Raw genomic sequence first — 13,625 nt, 5'->3', positions numbered from 1 at the left:
TTACATATATTGAAGACAAACAAATAAAAACAACATCTGATGATTTGACTTAAAAAAAAAATAAGTACCACCAAGGGTAAACTCGCATTTTCCTCTTCTTCTGACTTACACATTCTCGAGGTTAGTTGTAGGAGAGTCTGCTTATTTAGCTCCAACTATCACCCCGAGCTCTCCAGAAAGTGTGACCAGACATTTGGACACCCTGGATTGCAGCTCATTCCACTGTGTCTGCTGGAAGAAAACTCGATGAGAATACAATGTACGTGTGTGTCCCGAAGAGCCTCCATAGCCTTATTCCTTCTCAGCCGGGCAGACTTGTGCAACCCTGGAGTTCTCACTTTCAGTCACTCTTCAGTGTACGTGTCTACTGTCCCTGCAGGACCTGGCAGAGGGACCGTGAGGTGCCAGGAAAGAGGGCCAAGGCTTCCAAATTATTTTAGCTCATGCTACAAATGTCCCCAAATGCAACACATAATTCTCAGGCATCTTTGCGGTCATGACATTTTGTTGGCCCCTTCCATATTGCTGTTACCCAGAAAAATCATCCTGATCTCCAAACCCTTCTCTTCCTCAAGTTAGGGCCTCTTAAAAAATCGCTTTCCTGACAGCCCTGCTCACTCATGGCCTCCCTTGCCAGTCTCCCATGTCCTCATCGCTCTCTGCCCGGCTCTGAGTCAGCTCAAGCTCTCCCAGCGCCACTCAACACAGTATATTTTCTGTTTCTTTTTTGAGGATTTGCTTTGTCACATAATTGGCCTTATCTATAGGTACCCATATTTTGACTCTTTAAAAAATATATAACAACTAAAACAAAATTAGAAAGGCATAAGGAAGAAAGAAAAAGTATCACTCATGATACTGTCACCAAGAAATAACCGCTGTTCACAATTTTAGTGTGTGTGTTTCTGTATTTATTCTAAGACAGTCAAGGTAGAACTTTGGCCCAGCCGACGTGGCTCAGTAGTTTCAGCATTAACCTATGAACCAGGAGGTCATGGTTTGATTTCCAGTAAAGGCGTATTCCCAGGTTGCAGGCTCAATCCCCAATATAGGGCATGCAGAGGACAGCCAATCAATGATTTTCTTTCATCATCGATGTTTCTCTCTCTCTCTCTGTCTCTCTCTCTCTGTCTCTCTCTCTCTCTCTCCCTCCCCCTCCCCCCCTTCCTCTCTGAAATGAATAAAAATATATATTTTTTAAAAATATAGAACTATGTTAAAAATAAAGAACACTTTCCACTTACTATGTGATAAGCATTTTTTCAGTCATGAACATTATTTACACACTTTTTAATGACCAGATAATTCACTTTATGGATTTGCTACCAAGTGCTCAGCTGATGTTTTAATGTTAGGAGACCATCTAAATACTTCTTTCCTGTAGTGTATTCATGATCAGCAGGCATAGAGAACATAGGGCATGTACAGAATTCTCAGAAAATGGCAGCGGTCACTGTTTTTGTTAATGATCATTTTGCTGCTCAACTGTTGTCGGGACACCAGGAGAAGCTGTGGTTGCTTCCTGTTCAGGAGAAGATGACGCTGCGAACTCTGGGTAGAGGGCGGGTGTTCCCTGAGCCTGCGCACAGCTGAGAGAGGATTTCTCTGAAGGATAATTTTGAATCCAGTAATGCGCTGGCCTTTCCAAGCTGAGATCCATCCGTTACAAGCTCAAAAGCCTTGATGAGTTTCGGGTTTTCTTGCTAAGTATGGAGTTAAGAACTTGAAAGAAGCCGTTCTCTTGAGTTTGGTTCATCGGGTGGTCAGGCCCTTGTGTGGCACACGGTAATATCAACTGTGAATTATAATTATCCTGATGTCACTTGGAGTCCCCAGGAGAACTGCCTTGCTCCCTGTTAACCAGAAAGCACCATGTTTATGCCAGGGAGAGACTGTTAGTTAGAGGGTGAGGGAAGTGTGTGATAAGACAATTTCTAAAGTAATCACAAGGAGAAAGGATTGAAAAATTGCTGTATGGGGTGATTAGATTGGTGAGAACACTAGTTGAGGGGGGATATAGAATCAGAAAGGTGGGGGTGAGGTAAAGGCATAGCAATAAATGAGCAAAATTGGAGTCAAATGGAGAAAACCACCAAGAAAAGGGTAAGAAAGAAACAGAAATGGAAGGTGAATTCAAATGTTGCTGCTGACCTTGTAGAGCCTGCCTCTCCTCCCCCTTCTTTTACCCGCCTCCCTAAATAGTCTTCTACACAGACCTCTAAATATTTGTTCACCGAAATTATTGTACATGCCCCAAACTCTCTTTTTGAGTTTCTATCAACTATTGATAAGGAAAACTTAGAACAATGAATCTACCAAATTCCAAATACATATAATTTATATGGAGTAACATAACATTGCCATTGGAAATGACATATCACAACATAAAACAAACGTAGTCTCCAAACACTTTAGACATGAAAAGCAAATGTTAGCCGCGAGTCCCATGGGTCCTATGGGATCTGTTGACTCATCTGCCTCTGTCTTGACTTTTAGGTATTCAGAACAATTGCTTATGTCATATTCTCATATGACATAATGTTACCACGAGTAACATTTAGACTATCATGTTTACAAATTTTTGACCTGTTCTGGTGTTGGCTGGAAATTGTACCTTTTGTTATAGTTCTTTCATCATTTGGGCTAATATCTCTCAATGAATTCCTCATTTCTTTATTGTACAAGCCTCCTTCAAAACAGATAAAATAGCTTTAGATGGAGAACAGATCAATGTCAAATTTTGTTTTAAAAAAAATAAATATTTAATTTTCTATAAAAAATCTTTGAGATGCTCAAAAATGTCAAACTCTCCTTGGGTCTTGTAAGTATTTGAATGAAAGGTATTTGGAAGTGGTGAATTCATTGGAATTAGTTAAATTTACTAAATGATGGGTTTTATGACTTAGTGTTTTTAATCTAACTCAGATCAAAGTATAGGAACCTTGTATTTCTATAAAACACATAGAGACTCTTAACTTTATCAGAACCTGGTTCCTTGCGGTATTGAGCATGTATCTGGCAATTCTATTTATTTGTCTTTAGTAAATATATATGTTGAATATACTGCTTTAGTTTAAAACCACAAGTAACATTTAGACTATCATGTTTACAATTTTTTTAATTAGTTAGATGGAGATAACACTGTGTTGGTATATTGTCATTTATTTTGCTGCCTCTTATTTATTTATGTTTGTTCTTGTTTATATGGGTTATAAAATTAGTCCAGTTCTATTTACAAAATTATCTTAGTTCCATTCCTCCCTCCCTTACATTAAGAACACGGATGCATATCAAGGCTCCAAAACAGAGATGCTTTAAAAATGCAGAAGTGTTACAAATAAGAAGCACCAGGAACATTCCATGTCCTATGAGGTCTGGCACAGACTTTTAAAACCACCAACCCAGCAAACTTTATTTTGTGTTAAGTTGGTTTTGCTTAGAGCATCTCTGTAAGGCCCTCCCTTACCAGGCGGGTGCCCCTTCCAGGTTTCCTGCAGGGACCCCCACCCCCATTTCCCCTGAGTCCTGCGCTCGGTTTGTGACCCTGCTTTTGTCTCTCGCCCATCCGCAGAGCCCGGCGTTTGCACGGTATTCGGAGATCCCCACTACAACACTTTTGACGGACGGACATTTAACTTTCAGGGGACGTGTCAGTACGTTTTGACGAAAGACTGCTCCTCCCCTGCCTCGCCCTTCCAGGTGCTGGTGAAGAACGATGCCCGCAGGACCCGCTCCTTTTCGTGGACCAAGTCGGTGGACCTGGTGCTGGGCGCGGGCACCGTGAGCCTCCAGCAGCACCTGACCGTGCGCTGGAACGGCTCGCGCATCGCGCTGCCCTGGCGGGCGCCGCACTTCCACATCGACCTGGACGGCTACCTCCTGAAAGTGACGACCAAAGCAGGTGGGCTTCCGGAGCACGGGGTGTGTGTGGCCCTCCACCTCGCCAACCCGCACAGCAGCATCGCCTGAGCGCTCAGGACCTGCTCCCCCTCTGCTCAGGGAAACCCAGAGGCAGGGAAGTGGCCCAGCTGCAGGCAGCAGATCTTGAAGATGCCCCTGAACAGCCAGAGACGTTGGCACACCCTCTGCCTTGCAATCCCACGCCAGTCCCACCAGTCTTGCAACCCCCGGATACCCAGGGCCTTTCCATCCTCATTCCACAACCAGCAGTCCTGCTCCCCACATAACCTCTTCTTGTGTTTTGTTGCTAATTTTAGGCCATTGATGGCCAGCTTGGAATTGTCAGTGTCCCTCCCAGCTGAGTCAGTAGTGTGCCGTTTCACATCTGTGAGAGTGTTTCCTTGTCAGCATGGGTCCAAGGAGGGGGAGTCCTCCAGAGGAAACCGCAGTGTGTGTGGGTGTGCAGATGCAGTGCCGGGGCAGGGTTGTGTGACCAGCAGCCCTGTCCGTTCTGGACCCTGGGGAAGGATGCTCACGGGGTTGATGGCTGGAACCATTGGCTCCTGCTGGAGGACCCTTGGGAGGCTCGCTGAGAGCTCTTCCCCTGGCCTTGGGCATGTGGAGCTGACCCTGAGGCCCTTTCTCAGCAGCCCTTGTTTGCCTGAGGCCCACTGGACTCTGCCTTTCCATTGAAAGGGTTAGCTACATCTCCAGCAGTGGTTGCTAGGTTCACCGTTGCTAGGTTACTCCTATGGGCTCAATGAGGTGCAAATTTTTGTCTGTGATGTGCTGCCTAAGAGAGTCATCGTAGGACCAGAATTTGGTTCTTCAGTATTGGCCCCGAAGTATGAGTTCAGCTCATTTACACGGTTTGTTTTATCACATGTGGTTCCTTTCAGGCTACCTTTGGTTCATTCATACTGTTTGTTAATTGGGTGTTAGTTTGCGTAATTTCCTGGCCTATGCTATTTGTTTAAGTGTGATTCTTGAGGAAATCAGGGTATGTCTTGCTTTTTGCATTGATGAGAATTTAACAAAGTGAAAGCATCAATTGGGTTCCAGTTCCTTTCAGCGGTTCTCAACCTGTGGGTTGTGACCATCGGAAAACACATATAGCATATCAGATATTTACATGACGATTCATAACAGTAGCAACATTACAGTTATGAAGTAGCAACGAAAATAATTTCATGGTTGGGGGTCACCACAACATGAGGAACTGTATTAAAGGGCCGTGGCATCAGGAAGGTTGAGAACCACTGCTTTAGATAATATGCATCCACAAGGGAAACATTGGCCAGGGCAGCCGCTTTTGAGGGGCTATAGAGACTGTTTGGCTCTACTCTACCTCCAGAACCCTGTGAACTGTTTCAATTCAAGCCAAATATATGTTTGATAAATTGATTTAGCCTATGGAATGCCAGCCTAACTAAACAAGGCAGGAAGCCAAGGAGAAGCCCAGAGAGCTTTTATTTAGAGAAGACAGCATGGTTCCAGTGAGAGCACGTTCATTGTTAATGTACTGCAACATCCTATAAAGGGGAAAAGATTCCCATGCTTGACCTTGAGTGTGGCAGATGTGCGGCGCTCCATTCATTCAACTTTAGAGGGATGAGTCCTGCTCAGAAAATACAGCCACCTGCTGTCGGATGCAAATGACAGGCCCCTCTTCAGATAGAGGCCTCGGCTCATTCCCTCAAAGGAGGCAGCAGTTGGTGGGTCCCTGTAAAATGTGCACCAGTGACACATGAGTAAACAGCACTAATGAGAAGCGCCTGGCCTATCTGTGCGCCAGCCAGCTGAACACAGTGGGTTCTACTGATATGGAAATTATTAGTCACCCACAACCCAATTCTCCCATGGATCCTGGATGCTCAAAGATTGCTAACAGCTAGGAGGTTCCACACCGCTCTGTTCCCAGCTGGCGGCACCTTATGGAATAAGTGTGCTCTTTGTAAGGAGTCCACATTGTAAAAATGAGCACAAGGATGAGGCTGCTAAGAAAATAATAATACATCATAGGCACCATCATTTGATTAGTGAATCTAACTCTTCTAGGCCGTGAACTTAGTTTGCCAGTTTCATTAATTTTTCCATCTGAGGATTCAAGTAATTTATGTGGTTCCCTTCATACTCAGCTGAACAGTTTCTTGGAGCCGTGAAGCTCACAGTCTCTCTGCTTCCTGGGGAAGAGCTGTATTCCTCTGGGCACTCAACTGGCGTTGACACTACCCTTTGAATGGGACAATTGCATTTCCAGACAAGAGTCTTTTCCACTCTGGTCGACCACCCTCAGTTTGTACTACCCCTTAGGGATATTTTGTTTTTATCACCTATCGATTGTCTGTTTAAAATATCCTTTGAGGGCTCTTCTTCCATCATTTTTTTTTTTCCGGTTTCATAAGCTCATATGATCAAAGGGTACTTTCTTTAGAGTAACAGCTTAAATCAAGCCTGCGCCTGGAGGAAGGGGAAATGGGAGGCATGACTTTGCCTCTGTGGTTTATGGACTCAACATTTCAGGATGGGATCACCTGCAGGGAGCACTGTGGCCTGTCACTGGGGTGGAATTCGGTGGTAGCTGCTTTCCTGGTAACATCGGGGTCATACACAGGGCTCTGAGCAACGCTTGGTAGCTTAAGAAAGCACTGCCCATCCTGTCACTTCCCCTTCCCCACTCTCGGCACTTGGCAGATAATTGAAAAATATTTCCTTTCTGCCATCTGTTCATGTCATCAGCTCTACCTGAAAGAGTTACAGCAGACCCACCTGAAAGGCATTAGCACATGTGAGTGTGGCTTTTTATTTAACTTTGTTTCCGGGTTCATCAAGAGTTCTACACTTGGACCTGGAAAATATATATTTTAATTGTTTTTCTTTTGATGTAAACTGAACGGAAAAGCATCCATTTTTAAGCACCTCTCTGGTATGTCTGTTGATTTCCCACCTCCTCTCTCCTTTAATGAATAACAAAAGCAACAATAACAACATAAAAACAAAACAAAGCAAAACAAACAAAAACAACCATGAAATAAAAGAACAACTCCCCATATCTGCCCCCAGGAAATCCCCCAAACTAGGGGCCTGGAACTAGGTCACATGTTTGAAGGATGAAGAACAAGTTAGTAAAACACGCACTGGTGAGGAGGGAAAGTTGGAAGGCCGTTCATACAGCGGAAGGAATGCGGCCACTGCTCAGCCCTGGATGGGAAATGTGCTTCAGCTCCAGCCTTCTGACTCTGCCAGTTGTTTCTACCCGGTTTCCAGCAAGAGAATTAGGAAACTCATCCCAGCTGCAGAAAAGATGAACCCCAGCCCATACTTCCATGATATTTCATCTCCTAAGATGCTTATTTAAAATATCTTTTAGAAGAGCAATCTCTTCAATTACAACTTGTTAGGGTTTTTTGCCTGTCACTACTGTAATCTATTTTAATAGATTTTACTAATGTAGAGAGTAAAAAAAAAAATCATGCCAACACATATGTATACAATACAGCAAGAGACAAAGGCATCGGTAGTTGAATAATATATCCCTTCAGAATATGAAAGCTAGCATTGGCCCATGAAAATCCTTTTAATGTAATAAAGAAAAGAGGAGGAAAAGAAAGCGAATTACAAAGTATGCTCTTACCTTGGGGGTCATGTTTTATGAGTGAGATGGTAAGAGTTTTAAGAAGAGTTTACTAAGAACACAGTGGGTCTCCCCAGGCCTGCACAGACCACCAGTCCATTGCAGAGAAAGAACACAATGACCGCCTTGTTCACTGTGAGTTGAATTCCCATGAATTTAGTTGCCAAAGTCTCAAATTTATTATGTTATTGTCAGTAGTGATGTTGGAGCTTCTTTGGATAGAAATTCTCAATCATTGTGGCACTCGGAAGAAGAGTGTTTGCCTGCTGTCTAGGAAAAAGATTTGTAGTTTGGAAAATTTTGCAGCACAGAATAGTCTTGGAATTGTGCTGTAAAAGTTAGAGTGTGGATGAAACTGATTTCCCCCCTCATTTCTCTTGCTGGGCAGCTGCCTGGCTACAGGCTTGTAAGGTCAAGTTTCCTCTATACCGTAGAGAGTGTATTACAAATCATATTATAGTTTGCTTGTCTTTTCTCAAAATTGTTATTTCAGTGCCTTAACCAGCATGAAATTCACAATTTCCTTGGCTTCGCATGATATATCAATTTACAGGGCAATTCATTCATTTAGTAAGTATACACTACGTGCCAGATACTGTGGTAGATGATGGGGTATGTACACATATAAATCAGCGTATCCGATAGTTGTGGTTGTCAGAGTTGACACCATCTTCTCAGAGATCCACATGGGAGGTCAGCCCAGCATGTGGAATTCTAGCAGTGTGTCCCTTCTCTACTCGCCTTGTCCTATCACTGTCTTCTCCTCGTCAGATTTCTCCCAAGAGAAACTTTCTTAGGATCATCTCTCTTGCTTCTTCACCTAACTCTACTTCACTGCTTTTCTGAACTCAGCTTTTATCTCAACCCAAAAAGCTTTTCTACCATTTGTTGTGAACTAAGAATGCATCCATTCCTTTAATTTACCATATAGTGATTTACATATGGGCTTTTTTGTTTATTTCTTGAGATATCCAGTTTTAGACCACTGGTTTATTCTACCAATAACTCTCCCTAAAGCAGATCTGTAACTCTTTCTTGTGGCGGTTCTGTGGCCTCCTCACAGGAATGCTATTTGGCCAGCCTTCTCTCCTCATGGCCCACGTCCAAACGTAGGGAATATTGGCTTTAGAACCTTACTTCTTGTTGTTTTACTGATCTCACTTGGATGTTCCTTATGCCAATTTTTATACCCAAGCAAGATCCTTTCCCTTCCGCCTCCTTTCCCATCACTACCTTATTCCCCAACTTCAGGGCATCTTCTGAGCATTTGCTCATCAGCCTCATTTGATACTCCAAGAGCACAGGCAGGATCTTTCAGGAAGAGAGTCATGTTGCTCTTTCCAGATGCTCAGAACTGGTTGAAGGAAAGACTAGTTTTTGTAAAAAACCCAAGAGAGTAAGATTAAAAAACACACGGGGAGACTTTTTTTTCTATTATAAAGAGCTTTTTTGTGTGGGTTGTCACTCTTAGGAGACAGTGGCAGTGAAAAAGGAGAAGTCCCAGAGCAGACGTGCACATTGACCTGTTGTAGATGTTCCCTGGGTGGTCATGCCCCAGGTGGCTCTCTGGCATTCATTGGTTTTCTAGCCCAACCATTCACTGGGGGCTCAGGCACTGCCAGGGTATTACCAGGAGAACAGTAGGAAACACATCTAACACATATTTGTGACCAAAAGAAACCTTCTTTGACCAGAAGAGCTTGATATTTACTTTGTATTGAACCTCAAAAGGCTTTTTAAAAATAAGTTTTTGTTGATATTTAGAGAGACAGGAAGGGAGAAGGAGAGAGAGAAAAACATCAATATGAGAGAGAAACATCAATTAGTTGCCTCCCACATGCACCCCTACCAGGTATTGAGCCCACAGCCTGGGCCCGTGTCCTGCCCAGGAGTCAAACTGATGAGCTTTTGTACATGGGATGACACTCAACCAACTGAGCCACACTGGCCAGGACCTCAAAAGGCTTTTCATTGAGGCCTTTCCCTTCTCTGGGGCCAGTGTCTCCTTACACAAGATCAAGATGGGAATGCAGACATTCCTTCCTTACCTTCTAGTCACACTGATCTGTGTGTGTAACAGGGCAACATGTGGCTGTACCACCTGTGACGGCATAATCTGGATGTTCTATGTGACACAGAAAATCCACCTTTCAGTGGCTGGAGTGGCTCCTGGAAGCCTTGGGCAAGCATTTCTGGAGAAACATGAATGTTCTCAGAAAAACCATTCAGTGTTTTAGATTGTCAGTTCAGCAAACCAAGTCTATGGTTTGGCCAGTGTTTCAGTAGTTGAGTGTCAACCCATGAACCAAGAGGTTACCTGTTTGATTCCCAGACAGGTAACATGCCAGGTTGCTGGCTGGATCCTCAGTAGAGGGCGTGCAGGGAGCAGTTGATTGATATTTCTATCTCATAGATGTTTTTACCTCTCTATCCTTCTCCCTTCCTCTTTCCCTAAAATCAATAAAAACATATTTTCAAAAAAGGGGGACCTATGTTCTCTGCCTTCTGGAGTGAAGATTATTTCCATGGTAAAAAAGACTGTGCTGTCCTGTTGATTCTATGCAGCACAGGGGGAATTTTTGCCTATGGCCTGGTAGCCCCAATGCCTCTAGGGCTGAAGCCATCCTTTGAAGAGGATTTATTCAGAAGCTATACATTTATTGCTTTACTACAGCCACTATAGCAAATAATTTGAAATTTTTCACTTGGTATTTGGTGTAATCATATGGAGGATTTGGAGATAAAGAAAAAAATACATTAAAATTATCATTTTTTGTCATCTTTGCATTTTTGCATTAGAGTAATCAGACAAGTGAAATCATGACTTGGGCCAACACAATTCCTCTGGAAAAGGGCAAAAATATATACCCTAGAACTGTGGTCGGCAAACTGCGGCTCGCGAGCCACATGCGGCTCTTTGGCTCCTTGAGTGTGGCTCTTCCACAAAATACCATGTGCGGGCACGCGTACAATGCGATTGAAACTTCGTGGCCCATGCCCAGAAGTCGATATTTTGTGGAAGAGCCACACTCAAGGGGACAAAGAGCCGCATGTGGCTCGCGAGCCGCAGTTTGCCAACCACTGCCCTAGAATAACATGGTCAAGGAGTAGTAATTTACAAGTCAAACCAGGATACATAAGATATCATTATAAGGGCAAACCATGTATAGTTTAAAAATTCTAAGTCCTAACAAATAATTGATTTGTGTAATTTCACATGACATTTAATATTGCAAGGATGAAAGGTAACCAAGAATGTGGACCAACCCATAGTATTCCTTGTTAGGGGATGGTCATATGTGCTGTATAAGGATGTATGCACTTGGGAATTCTCGATATGGATTCAAGAGTGGTTGATCCCCTTTGCTTCTTTCCCTCTAGGTTTGGAAATATCCTGGGATGGAGACAGTTTTGTAGAAGTCATGGCTGCCCCTCATCTCAAGGGCAAACTTTGTGGTCTCTGTGGCAACTACAATGGACATAAGCGTGATGACTTAATTGGTGGAGATGGAAACTTCAAGTTTGATGTGGATGACTTTGCTGAGTCCTGGAGGGTGGAGTCCAATGAGTTCTGCAACAGACCCCGCAGAAAGCCAGTGCCTGAACTGTGTCAAGGGACCGTGAAGGTAAAGCTCCGAGCCCATCGAGAATGCCAGAAACTCAAGTCCTGGGAGTTTCAGACCTGCCACTCAACAGTGGACTATGCTACTTTCTACCGGTAAGTGCAGTGCTCTGGGGGATGGGATTGGGTTACAGACCAAGGATAGACTTTTTTTTTTTAATATATTTTTTATTGATTAAGATATTACATATGTGTCCTTGTCCCCACATTACCCTCTATCTCCCCACCCCACCCCCCCCGCTCATGCCCTCACCCCCCCCGTTGTCCATGTCCATTGATTAGGCCTATATGCTTGCATATAAGTCCTTTGGTTGATCTTTTCCCCTTACCCCCACCCTCCCCTACCTTCCCTCCAAGTCCCGACAGTCCAATCAATGCCTCTCCGTCTCTGGATCAGTCCTTGTTCATCAGCTTATGTTGTTCATTATATTCCACAAATGAGTGAGATCATGTGGTATTTATCCGCTCTCCAGTTCCATCCATGCTGTGGCAAATGGTAAGAGTTCCTTTTTCTTCTTCCTCTTCTTAAAGAATACCTTTCAGCATTTCATATAATGCTGGTTTGGTGGTGATGAACTCCTTTAGCTTTTTCTTATCCGTGAAGCTCTTTATCTGACCTTCAATTCTGAATGATAGCTTTGCTGGATAAAGTAATCTTGGTTGCAGGTTCTTGCTATTCATCACTTTGAATATTTCTTGCCAGTCTCTTCTGGCCTGCATGGTTTCTGTTGAGAAATCAGCTGACAGTCGTATGGGTACTCCCTTGTAGGTAACTGACTGTCTTTCTCTTGCTGCTTTTAAGATTCTCTCTTTATCTTTTGCTCTTGGCATTTTAATTATGATGTGTCTTGGTGTGGTCCTCTTTGGATTCCTTTTGTTTGGGGTTCTCTGCGCTTCCTGGACTTGTAAGTCCATTTCTTTCACCAGGTAGGGGAAGTTTTCTGTCATTATTTCTTCAAAAAGGTTTTCAATATCTTGCCCTCTCTCTCCTTCTGGTACCCCTATAATTCTGATGTCGGTACGCTTGAAGTTGTCCCAGAGGTTCCTTACACTATCTTCATATTTTTGGAATCTCTTTTCTTTTTTCTTTTTCGCTTGGGTATTTTTTGTTTCTTTGTATTTCAAATCTTTGACTTGATTCTTGGGATCCTCTTGTCTGCTGCTAGATCTCTGTAAATTATTCTTTATTTCAGTCAGTGTATGCTTAATTTCTAGTTGGTCCTTTTTCATGTCCTCCATGGTCTCACTATACTTATTGAGGGATTCATTAAATTTATCGGCGGTTTCCATAAAATTCTTGAAAAACCTTATAAACGTGGCCTTGAACTCTATATCCAGTCGTTTGCTTTCCTCCATTTCTGCCATTTGTGACCTGTTTCTTTGTTTCCGCATTTTGGCAGCTTCCCTGTGTTGATAGAGTGGCCCTGCGCGCCAGGTGTCCTGTAGGGCCCAGTAGCTCAGCCTCCCCAGTTACCTGGGGTGCACACTCTTGTTGCACTCTTGGTGCCTTGGTTGTTGTAGAATCACTGGGAGGAATTGACCTCCAGGCCAATTGGCTGTGAGAATCAGCTGTGTCTAAAGTGGGAGAACTTCTGTGCTGAAGACACCCTTATGGGGCAAGACTTGCTTCAGTGGGGCTTTGGTGCTCACTGAGTCTGCTCCCTGAGTGTGTCCCTTATGGATCTGAGGAGTTGCAGTCTGGATGGTCCCCCTCTGACCACTGGGTACAGTGGCTCCTGGATCTAAGGAGGTGCTAATTCAGCTTCTGCCTGAGGCCACACAGCAGGAGCCACGAATAGGCTCACAGCCGCTGGGGGGCCTTGGGCCTTCTCTTGGAAGTTCCGGGTCTGCCTGGCTCGGCTGCAGTTAGGTACATTCACATGCAAAAGCCTCTGCCGCAGCCTGGGTGGGGCGGGGTCTCAGGGAATCCAAGGGCGGATCAAGGAGCTATGGCTGATTCTCCGCCCGGAGTCGCGGGTCTCATTGACCCGCTAATTGCTGCAAGCACCTCTGAGGGAAAGCCGCCTTTAGGTTCGCCCGCTGCCGGACAGACCAGCTTCTCCCCGTATGAGTCCTGGGTCCCCAGAGACTTCCCGGAACCGGAGTTCAGAGCAGTCGGGAGCTTGTGATTCAAAAAGACAGCCGCGTCCTCAGGTGCCACCCCGTTTCCTCACGCGCGCGCGAGCCACCGTACCTCTGCACTTCACCTCCGCAGCGCCTCTGGCTCTCAGCGTGCTTTTCTTTCCTTCTAGTTGTAGAATTTACACTCAGCCAGCCTTTCTGTTGTTCTGGATGATGTTTGCTCAGTCCTTTGCGGTAATTTTCAATTGTTGTGTGAGGCGACAATTTCCCGGTGTTTACCTATGCCGCCATCTTAGTTTCTCCCAAGGATAGACTTGATCTTGATGTGGAGTTTGTCAAATCTCTTGGTGTACAGAAAAGGGTTCCCAAAGTACAGGGTAAACACTC

The 13,625-nt window shown here is 44.2% G+C and overlaps 1 protein-coding gene across 2 annotated transcripts in view; it reads left to right on the top strand.

Moving 5' to 3' along the window:
• Positions 1 to 13,625, top strand: part of BMPER (BMP binding endothelial regulator) — a 206,359-nt gene that overhangs the window by 134,565 nt on the left and 58,169 nt on the right. For both annotated transcript variants that reach the window (XM_036327350.1, XM_036327349.1), the window contains exons 12-13: positions 3,572 to 3,901; positions 10,916 to 11,252. In XM_036327350.1, coding sequence (XP_036183243.1) covers positions 3,572 to 3,901; positions 10,916 to 11,252 — 667 coding nt within the window. The remainder of the gene's footprint in view (positions 1 to 3,571; positions 3,902 to 10,915; positions 11,253 to 13,625) is intronic.

This window comes from Myotis myotis, unplaced genomic scaffold (assembly GCF_014108235.1).
Source record: "Myotis myotis isolate mMyoMyo1 unplaced genomic scaffold, mMyoMyo1.p scaffold_m19_p_11, whole genome shotgun sequence".
In the NCBI taxonomy this organism is placed as follows: domain Eukaryota; kingdom Metazoa; phylum Chordata; class Mammalia; order Chiroptera; family Vespertilionidae; genus Myotis; species Myotis myotis.
The sequence above is the reverse complement of the archived record's forward strand: the minus strand, read 5'-3'. Positions and strand labels throughout refer to the sequence as shown.